General features: G+C 44.1%; 1 protein-coding gene across 1 annotated transcript in view; it reads right to left on the reverse strand.

Annotated features, from left to right (window-relative positions):
* kiaa0825 (KIAA0825 ortholog) overlaps nt 1-20,882 on the reverse strand; it is a gene marked incomplete at both ends in the record, with an annotated part of 289,583 nt that overhangs the window by 117,801 nt on the left and 150,900 nt on the right. The window contains 5 exon segments of the mRNA XM_080738825.1: nt 3,445-3,545; nt 11,719-11,883; nt 16,535-16,655; nt 16,657-16,712; nt 18,812-18,815. Of these exon segments, the coding sequence (XP_080594951.1) occupies nt 3,445-3,545; nt 11,719-11,883; nt 16,535-16,655; nt 16,657-16,712; nt 18,812-18,815 (447 nt within the window).

A 20,882-nucleotide genomic window follows, 5' to 3' on the forward strand; every position in this document is an offset into this window, starting at 1 on the left:
TCATGTTGAAAGAATTGCCCTCTCTGTGTAGAAATCCATGCCGTTACGCCACATCTCCAGTATTCACTTACTTGATTATGCTTAGTTCAGTGTGGTATCAAGTACCGAAAATAGCCGACCTCCAAGCTCACAACGCTGCGACGCGTTGTGAGCCTGAAGGTCTGCTATTTTTCGATATTTCACCAAAAGGCCCCTTTTAGAAATTTCAGCCCCTGCCTCTCCAACATTCTCTGCACGTCCCTGGCTTAGTATCTTTTGTATGTGCCAGTGTGAACGCAGCATACGTCTCCGATTCGTGGTCGGTCGCGTGACAGAGTGACCTGCCAAAGATATAGCCGATACACAAGGCCACGATGCATTGCGAATGCGACGCGTTGCGGGCTTGTATATCGGCTATTTTCTCGCGAGCGACTCCGTCGTATGAAGAAGTATATTCATCCAGCATAACTCCAAACACAATGACTCTCTCTCTCTCTCTCTCTCTCTCTCTCTCTCTGTACCCTCTCTTCCTCTCTTCCACCCTTGTTTTTTCTCTCAGTTCATTCATCCCCTCCATCGTGAATAATCCAACAGTAATTTGTGGCTCAGTCGAACGCAGACGGTATCTGTTGTAACACGTGTTGTGCAACTAAGCACCAACCAACCAGCGGTGCACGAGTGTGTGTGTGTGTATGTGTGTGTTGTGTGTGTGTGTGTGTGTGTGTGTGTGTGTGTGTGTGTGTGTGTGTTGTGTGCGCGCGCGTGTGTGCGTGCAAAAGGTGGGGGTGCGTATGCTTCACCCTTATTAGACCAACGTCCTTGGTAGATGCAGAGCTTGCCCTTTGTTAGAAAGGTGTGTGCGCGCACACGCACGCACGCACGCACGTGTGTGTGTGTGTGTGTGTGTGTGTGTGTGTGTGTGTGTGTGTGTGTGTGTTGTGCGTGTGAGTGTATAACAATGGCAGTGTTTTAGAATGGATCGGTGTAAGGCTGTGTGCAGTGTTGACAGCTGTGAATGGAGAACAGGAGCGAGCTGAAGTATTGCCATCCAATATGTGTCACATACTGTAGCAGCATAATATTTATACAGAGAGGAGGAGGGGAGGAGGAGAGGAGAGGAGAGGAGAGGAGAGGAGAGGGAGAGGAGAGGAGAGGAGAGGAGAGGAGAGGAGAGGAGAGGAGGAGAGGGGAGGGGGGGGGGAGGGGAGGAGAAGAGAGGAGGGAGAGGAGAGGAGAGGAGAGGAGAGGAGAGGAGAGGACTTGGGGAGGAGAAACTCTTCAATCAGGTATAGAAGAGACATAATGAACAAGAGTGTCTTTCTCGCGTTATTTGGAATCACACCACAGTTCCTGTCAAACAGAAGCTTTTGATTGGCTGCACCGGAGCTAGGGAGCACTCCTTTTGCAACGCGCGGAGGTGCCGGGTGGTCCGTCCACCTAAACCTAACCTTAACCCTAACCTCAGTAAAACTAACGCTGGTGAGTAGCTAACCTGCTGACGCTGGTGAGTAGCTAACCTGCCGACGCTGGTGAGTAGCTAACCTGCCGACGCTGGTCAATGAAAACGAGCGGCTCCGCCTGGAAATGTGGTGTCATTCCAAATTGAGGGTCTTTCTCCATTCACACTCCACGTTCTACCTCTCTCTGTTCTCTTTCTCTCTCTCCAGGACAGCTGTGTGCAGTACACACACACACACACACACACACACACCACACACACCACGCACGCACGCACACACACACAAAGTAGCATGACGTTGTTGTCGGGTGAAAACCTTGTATGTCCAAAACCCTTCGTTTTGCATTTTTCATTTTAAAAATGATTTAAACTTGTGACCACGAGGCGTTGTGTGCTTGTAGATCGGCTGTTTTCACTACTTTTGTGCGACGGCCTTGTATGATGAAGCAGGGCTTCACACACGAAAAAAAAGGACACAATTTGAAACTTGGAGATACGAGGTTTCCACCCAACAACGACGATAAGCATGCCATAAAGACTACGTGATCCACCAAATGATGTCAATACACACTGTACTGTACAGTCCACCTGTCTTTGAACTGGGAAAAAAACTAGATTTCAGACATTATGCTGCGTTCCCGCTGGCAGCTACAAACATGCAGGCTACCATTCTGTTTCAACAGAAGCCAGTGAACATGAAAGGTACAAAGAGTTAGCCTCGCAACAGCCAGACTCTCCCAGGGGAGAGTCTGGGAGTTCTCCATAGACAACGCATTATGCGATGACGTAGTTACTTACTTTGACTGACAGGTCCAGTCAGTAGCCACCAGCGCATCAAAACATCGTCGGCAGAACAGCAAATACGTCTTTTCCAGACAGAAATTCCAAAGGTGCAAACTGTTGTTCGTTTTTAAGTTATGAGATGCTGTTGATTTCAGATAAAACTTCGCTTAATGCAGCTTTTATTTGCGATTTGTGAACTCGCGTCGGACATGGGGTCCGCCATGTTTGTTTACAAAATGCGAGAGCTGTAGCAGCCGCTTGACCAATCAGGAGCGGTGTGAGGCGGGTTCGCTCCAAATGCAGCCATTTGATTGGAAAAATTAGAAACCCAAGTTCTAATAAAGAGGCTCGATGGGAGGGACACCAGACCGAGAAAGGAAGCACATTGGTGATGACGTGGCTCGGGACGGCCTGCCAGGCTAGAGCTGAGTCACATGTTTAGGTGTTTTGTTGTCTCCATGAGCCACGGGAACCCAGCCGGCAGTGGTGTAAAGTAACTAAGTACTTTTACTTAAGTACTGTACTTAAGTACAATTTTGAGGTATTTGTACTTTTCTTGAGTATTTCCAATTTCTAATACTTTTACTTCTACTCCACTACATCTCGGATCCAAATATTGTACTTTTACTTCGCTACATTTTTTGAAAACCTTAGCTACTAGTTACTTTGCAGTTATACATGATAATATATAAAAAACATATATTAACCACTTTAGCCTTATTTTATCCCTTGGCTATTTGAAAATAGCCGATCTACAAGCTCACAACGCGTCGCGATGCGATGCGTTGTGAGCTTGTAGATCTGCTATTTTCAAACATTTTGTACTTTTACTTTTGGCACTTTAAGTACATTTTGATGCCAATACTTTCCTACTTTTACTCAAGTACATTTTGAATTCTGGACTTTTACTTGTAACGGAGTATTTCTATATTGATGTATTGATACTTTTACTTAAGTATGAAATGTGAGTACTTTTTACAACACTGCCAGCCGGCCCGCATCTGAACACAGGAGAGGTCTGAACCTTTGAATGAAGGGATAGGATCCCCAGCATGTGTGTGTGTGTGTGTGTGTGTGTGTTGTGTGTGTGTGTGTGTGTGTGTGTGTGTGTGTGTGTGTGTGTGTGTGTGTGTGCGCGTGTGTGTGTGTGTGTGTGTGTGTGTGTGTGTGTGTGTGTGTGTGTGTGTGTGTGAGGGAACGGGTGAAGCTGCGGTTCACAGTACCTGTTGGCCAGTAGCGTGGTGAAGGTGACCGGCGTCGCCATCATGGCCCGGTAGGCAGGCAGCAGCCAGGGCCAGTTCCACGCCCACTCCGCCACCGAGCCCTGTCGATGCACGGGCACAGCGCTGCGTTAGTTATTAACCCACTTAGGACCTTAGAATCATTGAATGCTTTAACATGTTACATGCTGCCATTCAGACATCCCCCCATTCAGACACCAACCCTATACTTAACCCTAACCCTAACCTCAATGGAAGGGTTGCCACTCAGACAATTAGAAGTCAATGTCTGAATGGCAATTGGCAACATATCTGAATGGAGAGCGTATACCTGCTTTAACTATTGAAAAGTCGTGAAAATGAGTGAAAATCTTTGAATATAATTATGTATTATTAAAGCGAACATTTGTAACTCAATTTTTGCTTCTGGGGGGGGGTCCCTGGAACCAAATATTTTGAGATGGGGGGGTCCGTGGCCCAAATACATATCATTTTGGGGGTCCTTCACGTGAAAAAGTTTGAGAACCACTGACATAAAAAACCTTTGAAGGATTCAAAAGACACCTATAAAATCGGGGTCAAAATTAAAGATTTCACGATTTTTCAAAAATAGCAGATCTACAAGCTTGCAGCAAAACATAAAATAATATACGCCATAATGCGTTACCCGGTCCAACTGGCTTAATCAGGGTTAATACCGCCGCTACGCGCGCTAGCGGTGCGTCATCGCTCCAGCTGCGACCCCACAGCACAACAGAAGAGGATCCCGACGCGCGCGCGCGCCGCGGCGGCGATCAATCACGTCCACACAAGCAGGTTTTTATTCCAATAAGACAGCAATTAATTTATAAATCCATTTGGGGAGGGGATGTAGCTGTCATTTATGGAGAGATAAATCAATTTTGGGAGGTGGTCGTTACTCTTGTGATTTTTAAATTCTTTTTCTTTTTTTTCCCCCCCTCCTCAGTCTTTAATGGCACCCTGCCAACCCCCCACTCTCTCTCTCTCTCTCTCTCTCTCTCTCTCTCTCACACACACACACTCACACACAAACACATGTGTATACGCATGCATGTATGCATGCAAATATGCACACGCACGCACGCACGCACGCACGCACGCACGCACGCACGCACGCACACAGGGCCGTCACACCAAATTCTGGGCCCTGGGTACAAGGATTCACTGCGGGCCCCCCATGAATGTTAACTATTGAAAAATAGCAGGGCCGCGCTGCGAGCTTGTAGATCTGCTATTTTTGAAAATGTGTGAACATTTGTGCAAGACAATTATGTTTCCATGTCAGTGGTGCTCAAACTTTTTCATGTAAAGGACCCCCAAGATGATATGTATTTGGGCCACGGACCCCCATCTCAAAATATTTAGTTCCAGGGACCCCCCAGAAGCAAAATTTTAGTTACAAATGTTCGCTTAAGAAATACATATTCAAAGATTTGCACACATTTTCACGACTTTTCAAAAATAGCAGATCTACAAGCTCGCAGCGAGGCACCGAGTGCCGCGCTGTGAGCTTGTATATCTGCTATGTTTCAATAGCTAAAGTTACTAGGGCCCCTCTCACTGCCCCCCCCCCCTTGTGACACCCCTGCACACACACACACACACACACACACACACACACACACACACACACACACACACACACACACACACACACACACACACACACACACACACACACACACACACACACACACACACACACACACACACACACACACACACGCACAGCAGTATATTGGGAGAAGGCAAATAAAAATCAGATTGGCTTTGATTGCCAAAATGTCACTCTTAACTCCAGGGCAGAGTTTTATTGACAGAAAAAAAGGGAGGAGAAGTCAAGTCTCTCTCTCTCTCCCTCGCCCCTCTCTCTCTCTCTTCTTCCTCACAGTGATTGATGGGCTCTCGCTCGTTTTTCCCCTCTTTTCTTCCTCCCCTCCTCCCTCCATTTTATTTGACAAACAACACAGGCACCTGAAGCAGTGAAGGCATTTTAATCATTCTCTTAATAGGGTGTTTCTATGCAAAGCTATGCAGCTCTCTCTCTCTCCTCGCTGATAAGCAAGTCGCCGTTTTTTTGTTTAGAACGCGACCGTTCTTCAAAAAAACAACGGCAGCAAAGCGGGTATTATTACAAGGGATTTAAAAACACAAAACGCCAAAAAGAAGAAAAAAACAACAACAACATGTTGAGCTCCCACAACAGGCACGTGCAGTCGTGCACACATAGACATCAAAGGGGCCTTTAGCCCCTGCCCCTTTTTACTTGACTGTAAAAAGTGCCTTCTTCTCCAGACCATGAAAGCACTTTTTACTATAGATAAAGAAACGCAAATGCCCCCTCTTTCCATGCCATACTTGAAGACAGCATTGAGAAGAGAATTGCCGTGTCCAAACCCTCCTCAACTTGAACGCGTCTTATGTTGAAAGAATTGCCCTCTCCGAGTGGAAATCCATGCCGTTACATCTCCAGTATTGGACTTGATTATGCTTAGTTTAGTGCGGTATCAATACCGGAAATAGCGCTGCGACGCGTTGTGAGCTTGGAGGTCGGATATTTTCAATGCTTTCACCAAAAGGCCCTTTTAGACATTTCAGTCCCTGCATTCTTTAACATTCTCTGCACGTCCCTGTCCCACAATTTCCAACTGCTTCCCTACTGATATCCTACTGATATCTACTGATATCTACTGATATCCTACTGATATCCTACTGATATCTACTGATATCCTACTGATATCCTACTGATATCTACTGATATCCTACTGATATCCTACTGATATCCTACTGATATCTACTGATATCCTACTGATATCTACTGATATCTACTGATATCCTACTGATACCTACTGATATCCTACTGATATCCTACTGATATCTACTGATATCCTACTGATATCTACTGATATCCTACTGATATCCTACTGATATCTACTGATATCCTACTGATATCCTACTGATATCTACTGATATCCTACTGATATCCTACTGATATCTACTGATATCCTACTGATATCCTACTGATATCCTACTGATATCTACTGATATCCTACTGATATCCTACTGATATCCTACTGATATCTACTGATATCCTACTGACCTACTGATATCCTACTGATATCCTACTGATATCTACTGATATCCTACTGATATCCTACTGATATCCTACTGATATCTACTGATATCCTACTGACCTACTGATATCCTACTGATATCCTACTGATATCTACTGATATCCTACTGATATCCTACTGATATCTACTGATATCCTACTGATATCTACTGATATCCTACTGATATCCTACTGATATCTACTACTGATATCTACTGATATCCTACTGATATCCTACTGATATCTACTGATATCCTACTGATATCCTACTGATATCCTACTGATATCCTACTGATATCCTACTGATATCCTACTGATATCCTACTGACCTACTGATATCCTACTGATATCCTACTGATACCCTACTGATATCCTACTGATATCTACTGATATCCTACTGATATCCTACTGATATCCTACTGATATCTACTGATATCCTACTGATATCCTACTGATATCCTACTGACCTACTGATATCTACTGATATCCTACTGATATCTACTGATATCCTACTGATATCCTACTGATATCCTACTGACCTACTGATATCCTACTGATATCCTACTGACCTACTGATATCCTACTGATATCCTACTGATATCTACTGATATCCTACTGATATCCTACTGATATCCTACTGATATCTACTGATATCCTACTGATATCCTACTGATATCCTACTGACCTACTGATATCCTACTGATATCCTACTGATATCCTACTGACCTACTGATATCTACTGATATCCTACTGATATCCTACTGACCTACTGATATCCTACTGATATCCTACTGATATCCTACTGATATCCTACTGATATCCTACTGACCTACTGATATCCTACTGATATCCTACTGATACCCTACTGATATCCTACTGATATCCTACTGATATCCTACTGATATCCTACTGACCTACTGATATCCTACTGATATCCTACTGATATCCTACTGATATCCTACTGACCTACTGATATCCTACTGATATCCTACTGATATCCTACTGACCTACTGATATCCTACTGATATCCTACTGATATCCTACTGACCTACTGATATCCTACTGATATCCTACTGACCTACTGATATCCTACTGATATCCTACTGATATCCTACTGACCTACTGATATCCTACTGATATCCTACTGATATCCTACTGATATCCTACTGACCTACTGATATCCTACTGATATCCTACTGATATCCTACTGACCTACTGATATCCTACTGATATCCTACTGATATCCTACTGATATCCTACTGACCTACTGATATCCTACTGATATCCTACTGATATCCTACTGACCTACTGATATCCTACTGATATCCTACTGACCTACTGATATCCTACTGATATCCTACTGATATCCTACTGACCTACTGATATCCTACTGATATCCTACTGATATCCTACTGACCTACTGATATCCTACTGATATCCTACTGATATCCTACTGATATCCTACTGACCTACTGATATCCTACTGATATCCTACTGATATCCTACTGATATCCTACTGACCTACTGATATCCTACTGATATCCTACTGATATCCTACTGATATCCTACTGACCTACTGATATCCTACTGATATCCTACTGATATCCTACTGATATCCTACTGACCTACTGATATCCTACTGATATCCTACTGATATCCTACTGATATCCTACTGACCTACTGATATCCTACTGATATCCTACTGATATCCTACTGATATCCTACTGACCTACTGATATCCTACTGATATCCTACTGATATCCTACTGATATCCTACTGACCTACTGATATCCTACTGATATCCTACTGATATCCTACTGATATCCTACTGACCTACTGATATCCTACTGATATCCTACTGATATCCTACTGATATCCTACTGATATCCGTCTGTGATTCAGAAGCTCTGGAAAGGAGTAGCCTGGGATTAATACCATTTTCGGTTTTCTGATGCAGTCTGGAGCGGAAATACACTTTAGTCATCAAGCGGACGAAAACCCACGTCCAGAAACAAGCGCACCGCGCACCTCCAAAATGATTCCCCTCGTAATTAAAACAATACATAAAATAGTTTGGTATTATTGCGTGGTTTCTCTTATAATCATTTGATATATCCATCTTTAATTCTACCGAGACTAAACTCATTGATTCACGTTACGTGGGGAACAAGAACATGCCACGACAACCAGAACATAGTAACCTACACAAGGGGTTTTCAAAGTGGTTGACGGGGCACCCTGGGGTGCCGCGACGGCAGTCCAGGGGTGCCGCGAGATAATTTGATAATATTTGGAATTTATTTGGACACTTGAAAACATAGTTAATATCATTTTAAACTTGAAGTACAACGTTGTTTTCAGTCAGTTCTAACCAAAATGGCTGTTATCTCAACGTTTTCCTCGCAACATAATCACTAAAATATCGTCACTGTCGGGCAGAAACCTCATATCTCCAAGTTACAAATGTGTACGTCTTTTGGTAAAGTAAAACCCTGCTTCATCATACAAGACTGTTGCACAAAACTAGTGAAAACAGCCGATCTACAAGCACTGTGTGCTTGTAGATCTGCTGTTTTCACTAGTTTAGTACATTTTATAGATGATAAATACAAAACGAACGGTTTTGGACATGCAAGGTTTCCACCCGACGACGACGATATGCTATAAATATAAGGTGCTGGGAGTGAATATTATAATGTAGGGGTGCCTCGGATTAAAAAAATATTTATGGGGTGCCCTGAGACAAAAAAGTTTGGGAACCCCTGACCTACACACACAGCCACGCTAAGGAGTGGTGCGACCACCGCTCAAAAATCTACTCAAAAAGGTCGCAACACCAGCGTTTTCAGAAATGGCACGAACTGCATGAACTTAATTATACAACCGATGACTCCTTTCTCATGACCTCTGTCTTTTTGTCTTTCTAAACTTTACTATCAAATAAAAAAATAAAAACACTGTCAAACAATAATACAAAAAAAGAAGAGGAAAGAACATTAAACTTCCTTGCACCGTTGAACCCTAACCCATTTAGGCCTAGAATTCATTAATGCTTTAACTATTGAAAAATAGCAGATCTACAAGCTCACAGCGCGGCACCGAGTGCCGCACTGCGAGCTTGTAGATCTGCTATTTTGATAATGTGACCGTGCTATTTTGAAAATGTGACCGTGAAAATGTGTGCCGATTTTTCTATATATATTTTTCAAAGGACACTTTTGTAACTAAAATCTCTGCTTCTGGGGGGTCCCTGGAAGAACATATTTTGAGATAAATAAATAAATGTAAATTTGGGGGTCCTTGACATGAAAAAGTTTGAGAACAGCATGATATAACGGAAGGATTTAGAAGTCGGGTCAATCATGGAGTCAAAGATATGCAAAGACTTGCACAAATTTTCCCGATTTTTTCAAAAATAGCAGATCTACAAGCTCGCAGCGCGGCACTCGGTGCCGCGCTGTGAGCTTGTATATCTGCTATTTTTCAATAGTAAAAGCATAAAATAATGGTTAAAGTGGTTTAAATCTTAACGCGACTCGGGCGCGTTCCAGGTATTTGAACCTTAAACCTGTAGAAAGAGCCAGAGGTGCTACTGTATCATGATTTAAGGACAGAATATCAAACACGTTTACATCTCAGTTCAGACTCCGGGGAGAAGGTCTACTGTGGTACAAGGTGGCCTGGGTTCAAAGCCTGAGAAGAGAAGTGCACATCCAGAGCACGTCTCCTTTTAACGCAGCCAAAAAAAAAAGAACAAAAAAAAGAAAAATGGCAAAAAGAAAGGAAAAAAGTGCCACTTTTTTTTCCCTCCCCCACCTTTAAATATTCACTTCCGACTCCTGAGATAGCGGAGCGAGAGAGAGACCTACAGAGGACTGAGATAGCGGAGCGAGAGAGAGACCTACAGAGGACTGAGATAGCGGAGCGAGAGAGAGACCTACAGAGGACTGAGATAGCGAGAGAGAGACCTACAGAGGAGCGAGAGAGAGACCTACAGAGGAGTGCGGAGGAATCGAGACTGGAGACACAACGTGACTCCTTGATCTACAACATCGTGGCTTGAGTTTCGAGCTATGAGCTTGTATATCTGCTATTTTTGAATAGCCAAAACGTATAAGATATGGTTAGTGTTGGGGTCAGTATTCCTAAAACTGCACCTCTGATCCAAGCACGACCCCCAGCACATTAGAGACACACACACACACACACACACACACACACACACACACACACACACACACACACACACACACACACACACACACACACACACACACACACACACACACACACACACACACACACACACACACACACAGTACCAAAGGTCGTGCAGAATACTCATGAAAAATTCCATAACATCCCCATAGGGGGAGCATCAGTTTTTTCATGCATGCTATTAATGTTCCCATACCGTAAATTTGTCTTCCTTAACACTTTCTAAGCCGGGCCGTACTTGCCCGTACTTGTCCGGACCACCCAGTGCGCCGCTCGAACTTTCCCGTACTTTCCCGTAATTTATGAAATTAATTATAATTTTTTTTAAAATACAGTCGCCGGTCGTGCTCTGTCTCTTTAAGAGAGCTCCTGAGACGTGATCGTGTCGGAGAGTGATGACGTCATCTGCTAGGGAGCAACTGGTGTCCACAGGCGGCCATTACGTGCCCTTGTATTGTGTATGCAGCCACTTGGCCAGCGCGTCTCCTCATCATTTTCGATCAGACGACAGACGAAATCAAGGCTTCGGAATGAGTGGATTGCATTGGATTAGATCGAGAAGACGGATTGTATTTTCGGGTGCTGTTTATTATCGCCGTTTTCCCCGTATCGCTCCATGTTAATGACCGGAGAAGAACTGCCTACAGCACCATGAAAAAAGGTTGGCCAACCAAAAAAACTCTTTCATGCATGGTTTGCTGGCTTGCGCGGAGTGATCTGAGCGTGTTGTTATGATTTCGTGCTTTGCTTTTTTAAATTATGTTTATAAATAAATAGCAGATTCCACGGCAGTACCTCTGTTCAGGGGTTTCTGGCGGGGCTTGGAAAGGAATTGATTCAGAGAAATGTGAATATCTTTTGGGTGACAGCTTAGCCTTTAACTGAGCCAATCGGAGATGCTGATGACCCATGGATGGTGAACCCACCTGGTCCAGTCTCTTGTTGCCAACGTGGTCAAACTGGGTGAGGGGGTTGAAACGGGGCGGGGCCTTGCCATCCCCGGAGCCGGGGTCAAAGTTCACCAAGCGGGGAGGACCACCTTCATCGTCGTCATCCTCCGCGGACGCAGTCAACTTCCTCATCAACAGCTCCTGTTGTGTGAGATGATGTCACTTAAAATGTAATATCAGTTTTCAGAGTATGCTCATATTATATATATATATATATATATATATATATATATATATATATATAATATTATTATTATTATTATTTTAATACACATTTTCTGTTAAATTCCTTTTACTTTCTGTTATCCAATGTCTGTTTTATGTCTATATCTCTATTTATCTATTACAATAATGAGATAATGAATATCCCAACTTGTGAATAAACCAAACAAAAGGTCACTCAATAATAGAGCATCTCTGTCGGGGGGAAACTCTTTTTTATTGTATTAAAAAAAATCCATTTACCCAAATATTTATAAAAAAAATAAAAAACAGACAGCTCACATATCAAGAACAGGTGTTTTCGATGACTTTATCATTGTTAAAATGAAGTTTGAAATTACAATGGGTTTGTATAGGATTGGGCCCTGGATGGGGAGTGTCTGAACGAAGCAAATTAAAAACTGTCCAGGGTGTTCATAAAAGCCTGCAAGTAGACGATATTTTTTTTTTTTTTTTTTGTGGAAGTGGAATATCCCTTTAATGTAAATGACATGAAAAGTTCCTATCACACAAAGATTTGGAGACGCCCCTGTAGTAGGCTAACTCTCGAGGACCGCCTAGGGGGTCCCGGAACCCACTGTTGAAGACCTATGAGGAATACATTTAGCACAGTCCAGGAAAATGAGCCAATTAAGAAGATTATTGGCTATTTTAATGTCTTATTATTACCCTGGCAGATCTCCTAGCTAATGATGGGCCGTGGTGATGATGGCTTCTCTATCTCTGTGTCTCCGTATTCCCAGGTCGACTGGCCCAACAGAACTAGAAAAGTAATAACCATGTTCAGATAGCTTTTTATGGGCTGCTGCGAGCATCCTCCTCCGCCCCGACGTCCAGCCGCTCCATCCAGCTCTATTCCCTGACCGATCGGCCTCCAGCAAAAGTAGAAATTAATCAGAACCGCTCCGAAATAGACGATGATGATGGCGATGATGAGAATAAAGGACGACTGGAGAGCACGGTGACATTCTGTATGTGAGATGTGAGGAGAGAGAGAGGGTGTGTGTGTGTGTGTGCGTGTGTGTGTGTGTGTGTGTGTGTGTGCGTGTGTGCGTGCGTGCGTGCGTGCGTGCGTGCGTGCGTGCGTGCTGGGGAGGATTAGGACATAACGTCGTTGTCGGGTGGAAACCTTGTAGGTCCAAAACCGTTTGTTTTGTATTTATCATTTTTAAAATGACTTAAACTAGTGAAAACAGCCGATCTACAAGCACACAACGCTTTGCGACGCGTTGTTGTGAGCTTGTAGATCTGCTGTTTTCAAATAGTCAAGGTATAATATAGGGCTAAATTGGTTTATATAAATGTATAATTTATATCTGTAAAATAACAAGTAACTAAAGTTTTAAAATAATTGTAGTGGAGTAAAAGTACAATATTTGGATCTGAGATGTAGTGGAATTAAAAGTACTGGAAATTGGAAATACTCAAGTAAAGTACAAACACCTCAAATGTTACTTTACACCACGGCTCTATTATATATATAGAGAGAGATCTCTGTGATGTGTGTTAGGGAGTGTGTTCCACAGGGAGGGGGCCGCAACCCCAAAAATGGCAGTGTTATGTTAGCCCTGCAAGACCCGAATTAATTTCTACTGGACAAAATTTTTAAAAAAAAAATCAATCAGATGGTGTTGTAGGAGTCCTAATCACAGGAAAATGTAATTTAAAAAAAAAAATAATGTTTTTGTAAGGTTTTATAGCCATAAATCATAAATCATGCTCTAATTTGCATTTTGGGGATATTTTTCACAATATTAACATATGCACGTGTTCTAGACATTCTAATGATCACGAAAACAAGATATTACAGGCATTTTACTTATGTTTTAGTGAGGAATAGCTTCAGTTAAAAAGTGAGATGTTGTTCGTCCAGACGCTGGAATTTCAACTTCTCTGGGAGGTGTGAATGTCAGTCTCTGTGGGGGGTATTTATATGCAAATATCGTGGCCAATGGCATTGTAATACTAAACAATAGGATTTAATGGTGATGTTAATGTGAAAAAAGAACAGGAAAACTTTTTTTTAAATGATTTAAAAAATGTTGCCAAAAAGCAACGCTGTGTGCACATGAATTTGATTGAATGTGTGTGTGTGTGTGTGTGTGTGTGTGTGTGTGTGTGTGTGTGTGTGTGTGTGTGCGTGTGCGTGTGCGTGCGTGCGTGCGTGTACTGTGGCACCCCGGTGGGTCTCCTCTATATCCCCATTAGTCAGGCTGACGTGGCCTCCAAACCTCCTCTCCACCAGGCAGCCTCCGTCTCCATTCTGACCCTCCTGTCCTTGGCCTCCAGGGTTAACCCTAACCCTTGACCCTGGCCGGGTACAGATGACTGCCAGGCTGTTACATGTAATAAGTACAGCAGGGGGTCTTCAACAGGGGGTCCAGGACCCCTAGAGTTACTATAGGGGGGGGGCACCAAATCTTTGTGATAGGATCATTCTTTTAGAATAACAACTTGAACCTCGCATCCCTATTCTGAGGAGAACTTTAGCCAAAAAATAGCAGATCTACAAGCTCTCTCAACGCTGTTGAAAGCTTGTAGATCGGCTATTTTCGGCAAATAGGTTTGGTGTAGACCAAGTGCAGAGTGAAAGGTCAAGTTAACTAAAAACGAATCCAACATAGACTGATGACCGTGCTGTCAAACTAGTCTATGAATCTATCTGTGAAATCGACGAAAATCTGCATCACACATTTATACAAGATCTGTAGGAGCAGTGTCCAAAAAATTAGTTTTGCAAGAATCGGCCTTCATGGTGGCGCTAGAAGAGGGCCATGTGAGAAATGTTTGGCATGGATCGGGGCAACGGTGGCGGAGATATGAGTAGGGCAAAAGTGTGAGGTGACTGACAGATAGACTGACTGACAGCCGGTTTGTATAGGAAGGGAGCGTGTCTGATAAAATGAACATCAAACATCTAAATATTGAATCAAAGCAACTCAATAACGATCTGGGGTGAGACAAGTCTCACCCCAGATTACTGAATATATGAGATAGATACCTTTATTATCCCAGTATCTATCTATCAAGTAGTAAAAAATGACCCCAAGGGGCGTCCGGTGGCCTACTGGTCAAGACGCATACCATATAGGCACCGCCACATAGGTATGGTTGCCACGGCGTTGCCGGTTCGATTCCCGATCCGGACCACGTTTACCGCATGTCACTACCCATCTCTCTCCCCATTTCCTGTCAGTCTAATGGACCTCCCTTGGTCAATAAAGGCAAAAAGCCCCCCAAAAAAAAAAAGAAAAAAAAAAAAAATGACCCCAAAACATGTTTGAAAGTGAAATTTCCCTTTGAGTTTTTTTTTGTATTAGTCTTATCAGTAGCTTGTCTCCGTGTCCAGCTCTCCTGTCCCCCTGGCAGTGCCAGGTCTCCGGGGCGGGCACTGAATCCAGGCCATGGGGGATGTCAGCACGTTGGCACAACCACCAGAGCCCTAATTACTCTTACATGTGTGATGTGGCAAGCCATGCGCTACATTGTGTGCTACCGCCGGTACAACAACCATTGTACAGTACAGCTTCTGAGGGTCCTGGGGCCATCAGTGCATCCATTACCCCCCCCCCCCCCCCCCCCCCCCTCCCTCCCTAACTACCCACCCAGCCTCCCTGCCTCACCCGCAAAACCAGTGTTGCCATGTATCCCCGCTTATTATAAGCGACTTTGGGATTGTACAAAATATTGGTAGTTGTGAGGATGTTATTTTTTTGTTGGCTTGATATTTTTTTTAAACCAGTGGTCCTCAAACATTTTCATGTAGGTCATTTACAAGCACAATGTAAATAGCTCAAAAGTAACATTGTGGTTTTTTTTTCAAATTCAATGCTAAATGCCACTTTCAACGCCACTTTCACTTTCAATTATTCAACTCTTAATTATACCTGAAAACATCTGTAATCAACTGCAATCGACCAAATCAAGGGCTTAAATAGTTGCATCAGATGTGCAATCTGGCCTGACTAGAAGTTTGTTGACTTGCTGACTTGTGATTAGAACAGAAACATGGCTATGTTTAAAAACCCATTCAGGCCGGGAACACATTTTGCTGTTTGGGAGGGGCTTACAGTACATGTACAGTATGTAGCAACATATTTGTTTTGTAGGCTAATTTCTGATTTAGCCCTATTCTATAGGTTAGGCCTAAATGGGTTAAGGAATGGTCAGAAAAGTTCAGAGAAGAGATTATTGCTTTGTGAAAAAAAGGAAAAGTACGGTATCTAAAAAATTGCAAAGACAATGAATGTTCAAAAAGTACAGTTTTGAGCATAGTTGTCAAGTTCCAAGTCAAAGGAACAGTGGCTACACTAACGAACAGATTTGTCAGAGGGGATTGAATCATTTCGAGCACAACTGTAGCTAAGCAACTCCATAGACCTGGGTTGCTTATTTCTAGAACCTGGCAACGCTGCCCGCCACCCAGACGCCAGCCCCCCAGACAGCCTGCGGCGGCAGGCCACAGCAGCCACCTAATTGTGGGGGGAGAGAGAGAGAGAGAGAGAGAGAGAGAGAGAGAGAGAGAGAGAAGAGAGAGAGAGAGAGGAGGCAGAGCCTTGTGTTTCCGTACCTCATTGCCTTGGATGATGTGGTGGATCTGCCTCAGGTAGGAGCTGCCACCTGCGCTGTGGCAAACCTCCAGCAGCAGCAGGAGCATTTTCTGCTCAGTCAGTTCTGAACCCCCCGCTCCCCCCTCCTCCTCCTCCTCCCTCTGCTCCTCCTCCAAGTCCTCCTCCTCCTCCTCCTCCTCCTCGATCAAACACACTGAGAGAGAGAGGGAGAGAGAGGGTGAGAAGAGAGAGACAGAGAAGGGAGAGGGAAGGGATAAATAAAGAGAAAGACAGAAACGTAGAGAGGGAGAGAGAGATCAGAGTGGGGAAAATGAAGAAACAATGAAATTGGAGTACCAGTGGCCTAGTGGTTAAAGGCCCGCTGACACGCCCGAATCATAATAGTATGATACAGTAGGTCACATAGTCTCTCTGAAAACGGTCTGAAATAAGTCTGAAACTCATGTCACGGTGTAATCTGCCCCTCACTCCCCAACAACAGCTGACCAGTACAGTAAGTACAGTCAATTAATTTGATTGGCTTATAATTGCACATTCGACATTCCCACAATGACATCATAAAAGTATTAACTTATATTTAAGATGACTTCTTAAGGTGAAAGTAACCCTTTAGGTGATAGTACCCCTTTAACTGTGCATAGCTGTCTTAGGATGGGGTAGTTTACAGATCATTTTAGTTTTAACTTCAGTTATTATGGTGGTACTTGGAGAGAGAGGTGGTACTTGGTGTAAAAAGATTGAGAACCACTGGTATATAGCGAACAAAAGAGAACAAAAGAGCTGAAACGAATAACAAATATAAACTTCCAAAAAGTGAGAGGACTGCGATGAAGGAGGATTGAAAGAGACAACCGTTTATTCATTTATTTTGTGTTTCAGCTTCGGCTTCATTGGCAACATGGTGGAGAAGAAAACCTCCGGTAATAACACGTTTTGTCATTCTCTGAATTCCACCGGAGAAGAGATTTTTTTTTTATCTCAGGCCGTCAGTCGTTGGTTCGTTCAGGAGATTTAATTAACATGTCTTCTACTTCTAATCTCACCCCTTCGCTCCGCAGAACAAAGTGGCTCTCTTGAAAAATGAAATCCAAGGCGAGAGGGGGGAAAGACTAAGAGGTGTCATCTTTGTGGGCACCTGAAAGCAGGTCGCACCAAGTTCTGGGCCCTGGGTACAAGGATTCACTGCGGGACCCCCATGAAAGTTCTTCATAGGGGGAGAGGGTTTATCCCATTTAGACTGGGAACGCATTATTAATTTGTGCTTTAACTGTTGAAAAATGTTGACAATTTCAAAAGTCTTTGAATGTTTCTATGTCAGTGGTGCTCAAACTTTTTCATCTGAAGGACTCCCAAAATGATATGTATTTTATTTGGCCATGGACCCCCCATCTCAAAATATTTAGTTCCAGAGACCCCCAGAAGCAAAATTTGAGTTACAAATGTAAAAAATACATATATTCAAAGATTTGCGCACATTTTCACGACTTTTCAAAAATAGCAGATATCTGCTATTTTTCAATAGCTAAAGTATAAAATAATTAAGGCCCCTCCACCTTGGGCCCTAGTAACTCAGTACCACTCCCCCCCCCCCTCCTTGTGACGCCCCTGCCTGAAAGCACGCAGAGAGAGAGAGAGACTTGTCAGTCAGTCAGTCAGTAAGTCAGTCAGTCAGTCAGTCAGTAAGTCAGTCAGTCAGTCAGTCAGTCAGTCGAGTCAGTCAGTCAGTCGAGTCAAGGCCAAAGACAGTGAGTGAGAAATGTTCATGGAATTATTGCGCGTCAATTGGGTATGGCAGGGGGTATGCAGCTTCCATACCCTGGGTCCAGGGGGAAGAATACAAGTTACTTTAAAATATGAATCCATGAATGTCTCTTTGTCTGTCTGTGCTGGTTGTGTTGTTAAATTACATAAAAATAACTACAAATGCAAAATTTAACAAGGTATTATAATTATATTCTCCGCACTTTTATTCTCCCCATCGTGACAAAATAGTATATTCCCAGGTCTGCGGGTCAGCTGCTCAGGTGCAATTCATTATTGTTAATTGTGGCACGTTTACTATATTATGCCAAGTTTAGCCGCACTTGAACAACTGTTCCAGACTGCCATATCCAGCCCAAAAACCATATATTTTGGGGGAAAAAAATAGTACTGTACTTTACTTCTTAAAATAAATGTATCATGCCTGTTGCTAAGGTATGGCAACATGACTGGTGCCTTCGCGCGCGTGCAAGACACCAGTCATGTTGCCATACCTTATCTTTTTCTGAACTGACGCAACTGAACCACACGTGACAAAATAATAATATTTCTTTTATTACCGTTCAACTACGTACAACAGGGGGGTGTTCTGACGGAGGGGAGGTGGAGGCCATTGCACCGGAAATGATTGGTGTGTGTGTGTGTGTGTGTGTGTGTGGTGTGTGCGTGCGTGCGTGCGTGCGTGGCGTGCGTGCGTGCGTGCGTGCGTGCGTGCGTGCGTGCGTGCGTGCGTGCGTGCGTGTGTGTGTGTGCGTGCGACACATTTTTTGTGTAGCTAAGTCCTTGTGCAGCGTGTTGGCTGACTTGACTCTTCCTCCAGTGGATGGATACCACATCCCCCGTCCGTCCATCAAACCCTCTCCTTCGCATGCAATCTCCTGTCATTGTTTTTTTTCCTCCCTCTCTCTCTCTCTCTCTCTCTCTCTCCCTCCCTCTCTCTCTCTCTCCCTCTTTCTTCCTCCTCTCTCTCTCTCCCTCCCTCTCTCTGCATCTCTCTCTCTCTCTCCCTCTTTCTTCCTCCTCTCTCCCCTCTCTCTCTCTCTCCCTCCCTCTCTCTCTCTCTCTCCCTCTTTCTTCCTCCTCTCTCCCGCCACCTTTGTAATTATAGAGGTGGCAGCAGCAGCGGTGTCGCCTGTCAGCCTACATGTGCACCGCTGGCGGCCAGGTGACATTGAGGCTAGCGCCGCCACGGAAGAGGACTCCCCGTCCCTTCCATACATACATGCACACGTCCCCACCCCACCCCTCATGCCAAATTGATGCCCAAGAGGGGAATATAGCAAGAGGTGGCAATCCCGCTTTACTTCCCATATCCGTGTGATGTACAGTACAGTAGGTGGATACGTTTTTAGGAGGCAGAAGTAGGTTTGGAGTGAACACGGCTTCTGAACTATTATTTTGTTCCATGGTCACTGAACTAAATATTGGAAACGATCGTAACAACATTGTCACACTATAGTGGTTTTTTTAAACGACACAAAAAAGGAGAAAATCAACGTTATTATCTCCCTTTCGCTGTCCCAGCAACACACTCTCGCGGGGATCTATAGCAGGGGTTTTCAAAGTGGGTGACGGGGCATCCTGGGGTGCCGTGACAGCCCTAGAAATGTATCTTCATCCGAGGCACCCCTACATTATATTCCTAATTTTCACTCCAAGCCGCACCTTATATTCATAGCATATTTTAGCGATTATGTTGTGAGGAACACAAGATAATAGCCAATTTGGTTACTGAAAATAACTTTGTACTTCCAAGTTTAAATGATACTAAATATATTTTTAAATGTCCAAATACATTTCAAACATTATCAAATTATCTCGCGGCACCCCTGGACTGCCGTCCGTCGCGGCACCCAGGGTGCCCCGGCCGTCACCCACTTAGAAAACCCCCGGACTAAGTATCATCAACCTGGCTTCAGTGTGTCTCGCCGTGGGGGGCCGGCCCCAGGGTGGTTGAGGTGGGGTCGTCGTGGTAGTATAGTAGTAGTAGTAGTAGCGTGGTTGTTGTGTGGGCGGGTTGTCTGCGGTGTCTCGTCGCGCACGTTCATGTGTGTGTGTGTGTGTGTGTGGTGTGTGTGTGTGTGTGTGTGTGTGTGTGTGTGTGTGTGTGTGTGTGTGTGTATGTGTGTCCGTGCATCCATGTCAGCACCTGTGCCGCCTTGTGTTCTGTATCCTTTCCTGTCTGTCAGTGGGCAGGTGAAGCAGATGATTGGATTCAGTCAGCAGGGTGATTAATGACGGCCGCTCCGGATGCCCGACAGCCTATCAATCATGTCATTAGGGCCAATGTGCCCTGAAAGAGCCAGAAAGAAGAGAACCCCTCTCCCTCTCCCTCTCCCTCTCCCTCTCCCTCTCTCTCTCTCCCTCTCCCTCTCTCTCTCCTTCTCTCTCGCTACCAGCCCCGCCAAAGGAATAACTGCATTCATCTTCATCTGTGTATGCATGCCGTCAAGCTTGCCCAGGTCACCATGATGGAGAACAATAATCTTCTCCTCTACAAATTACTTTGCAAAGACAAGGCAGGGGGGAGGGGGGAGGGGGGTTCCTGGTAAAGGGAGAGAGAGAGAGAGGGGTAGTGGAGGGAGG

This window comes from Nannobrachium achirus, assembly GCF_963921795.1.
Source record: "Nannobrachium achirus genome assembly, chromosome: 12".
NCBI classification, from domain to species: domain Eukaryota; kingdom Metazoa; phylum Chordata; class Actinopteri; order Myctophiformes; family Myctophidae; genus Nannobrachium; species Nannobrachium achirus.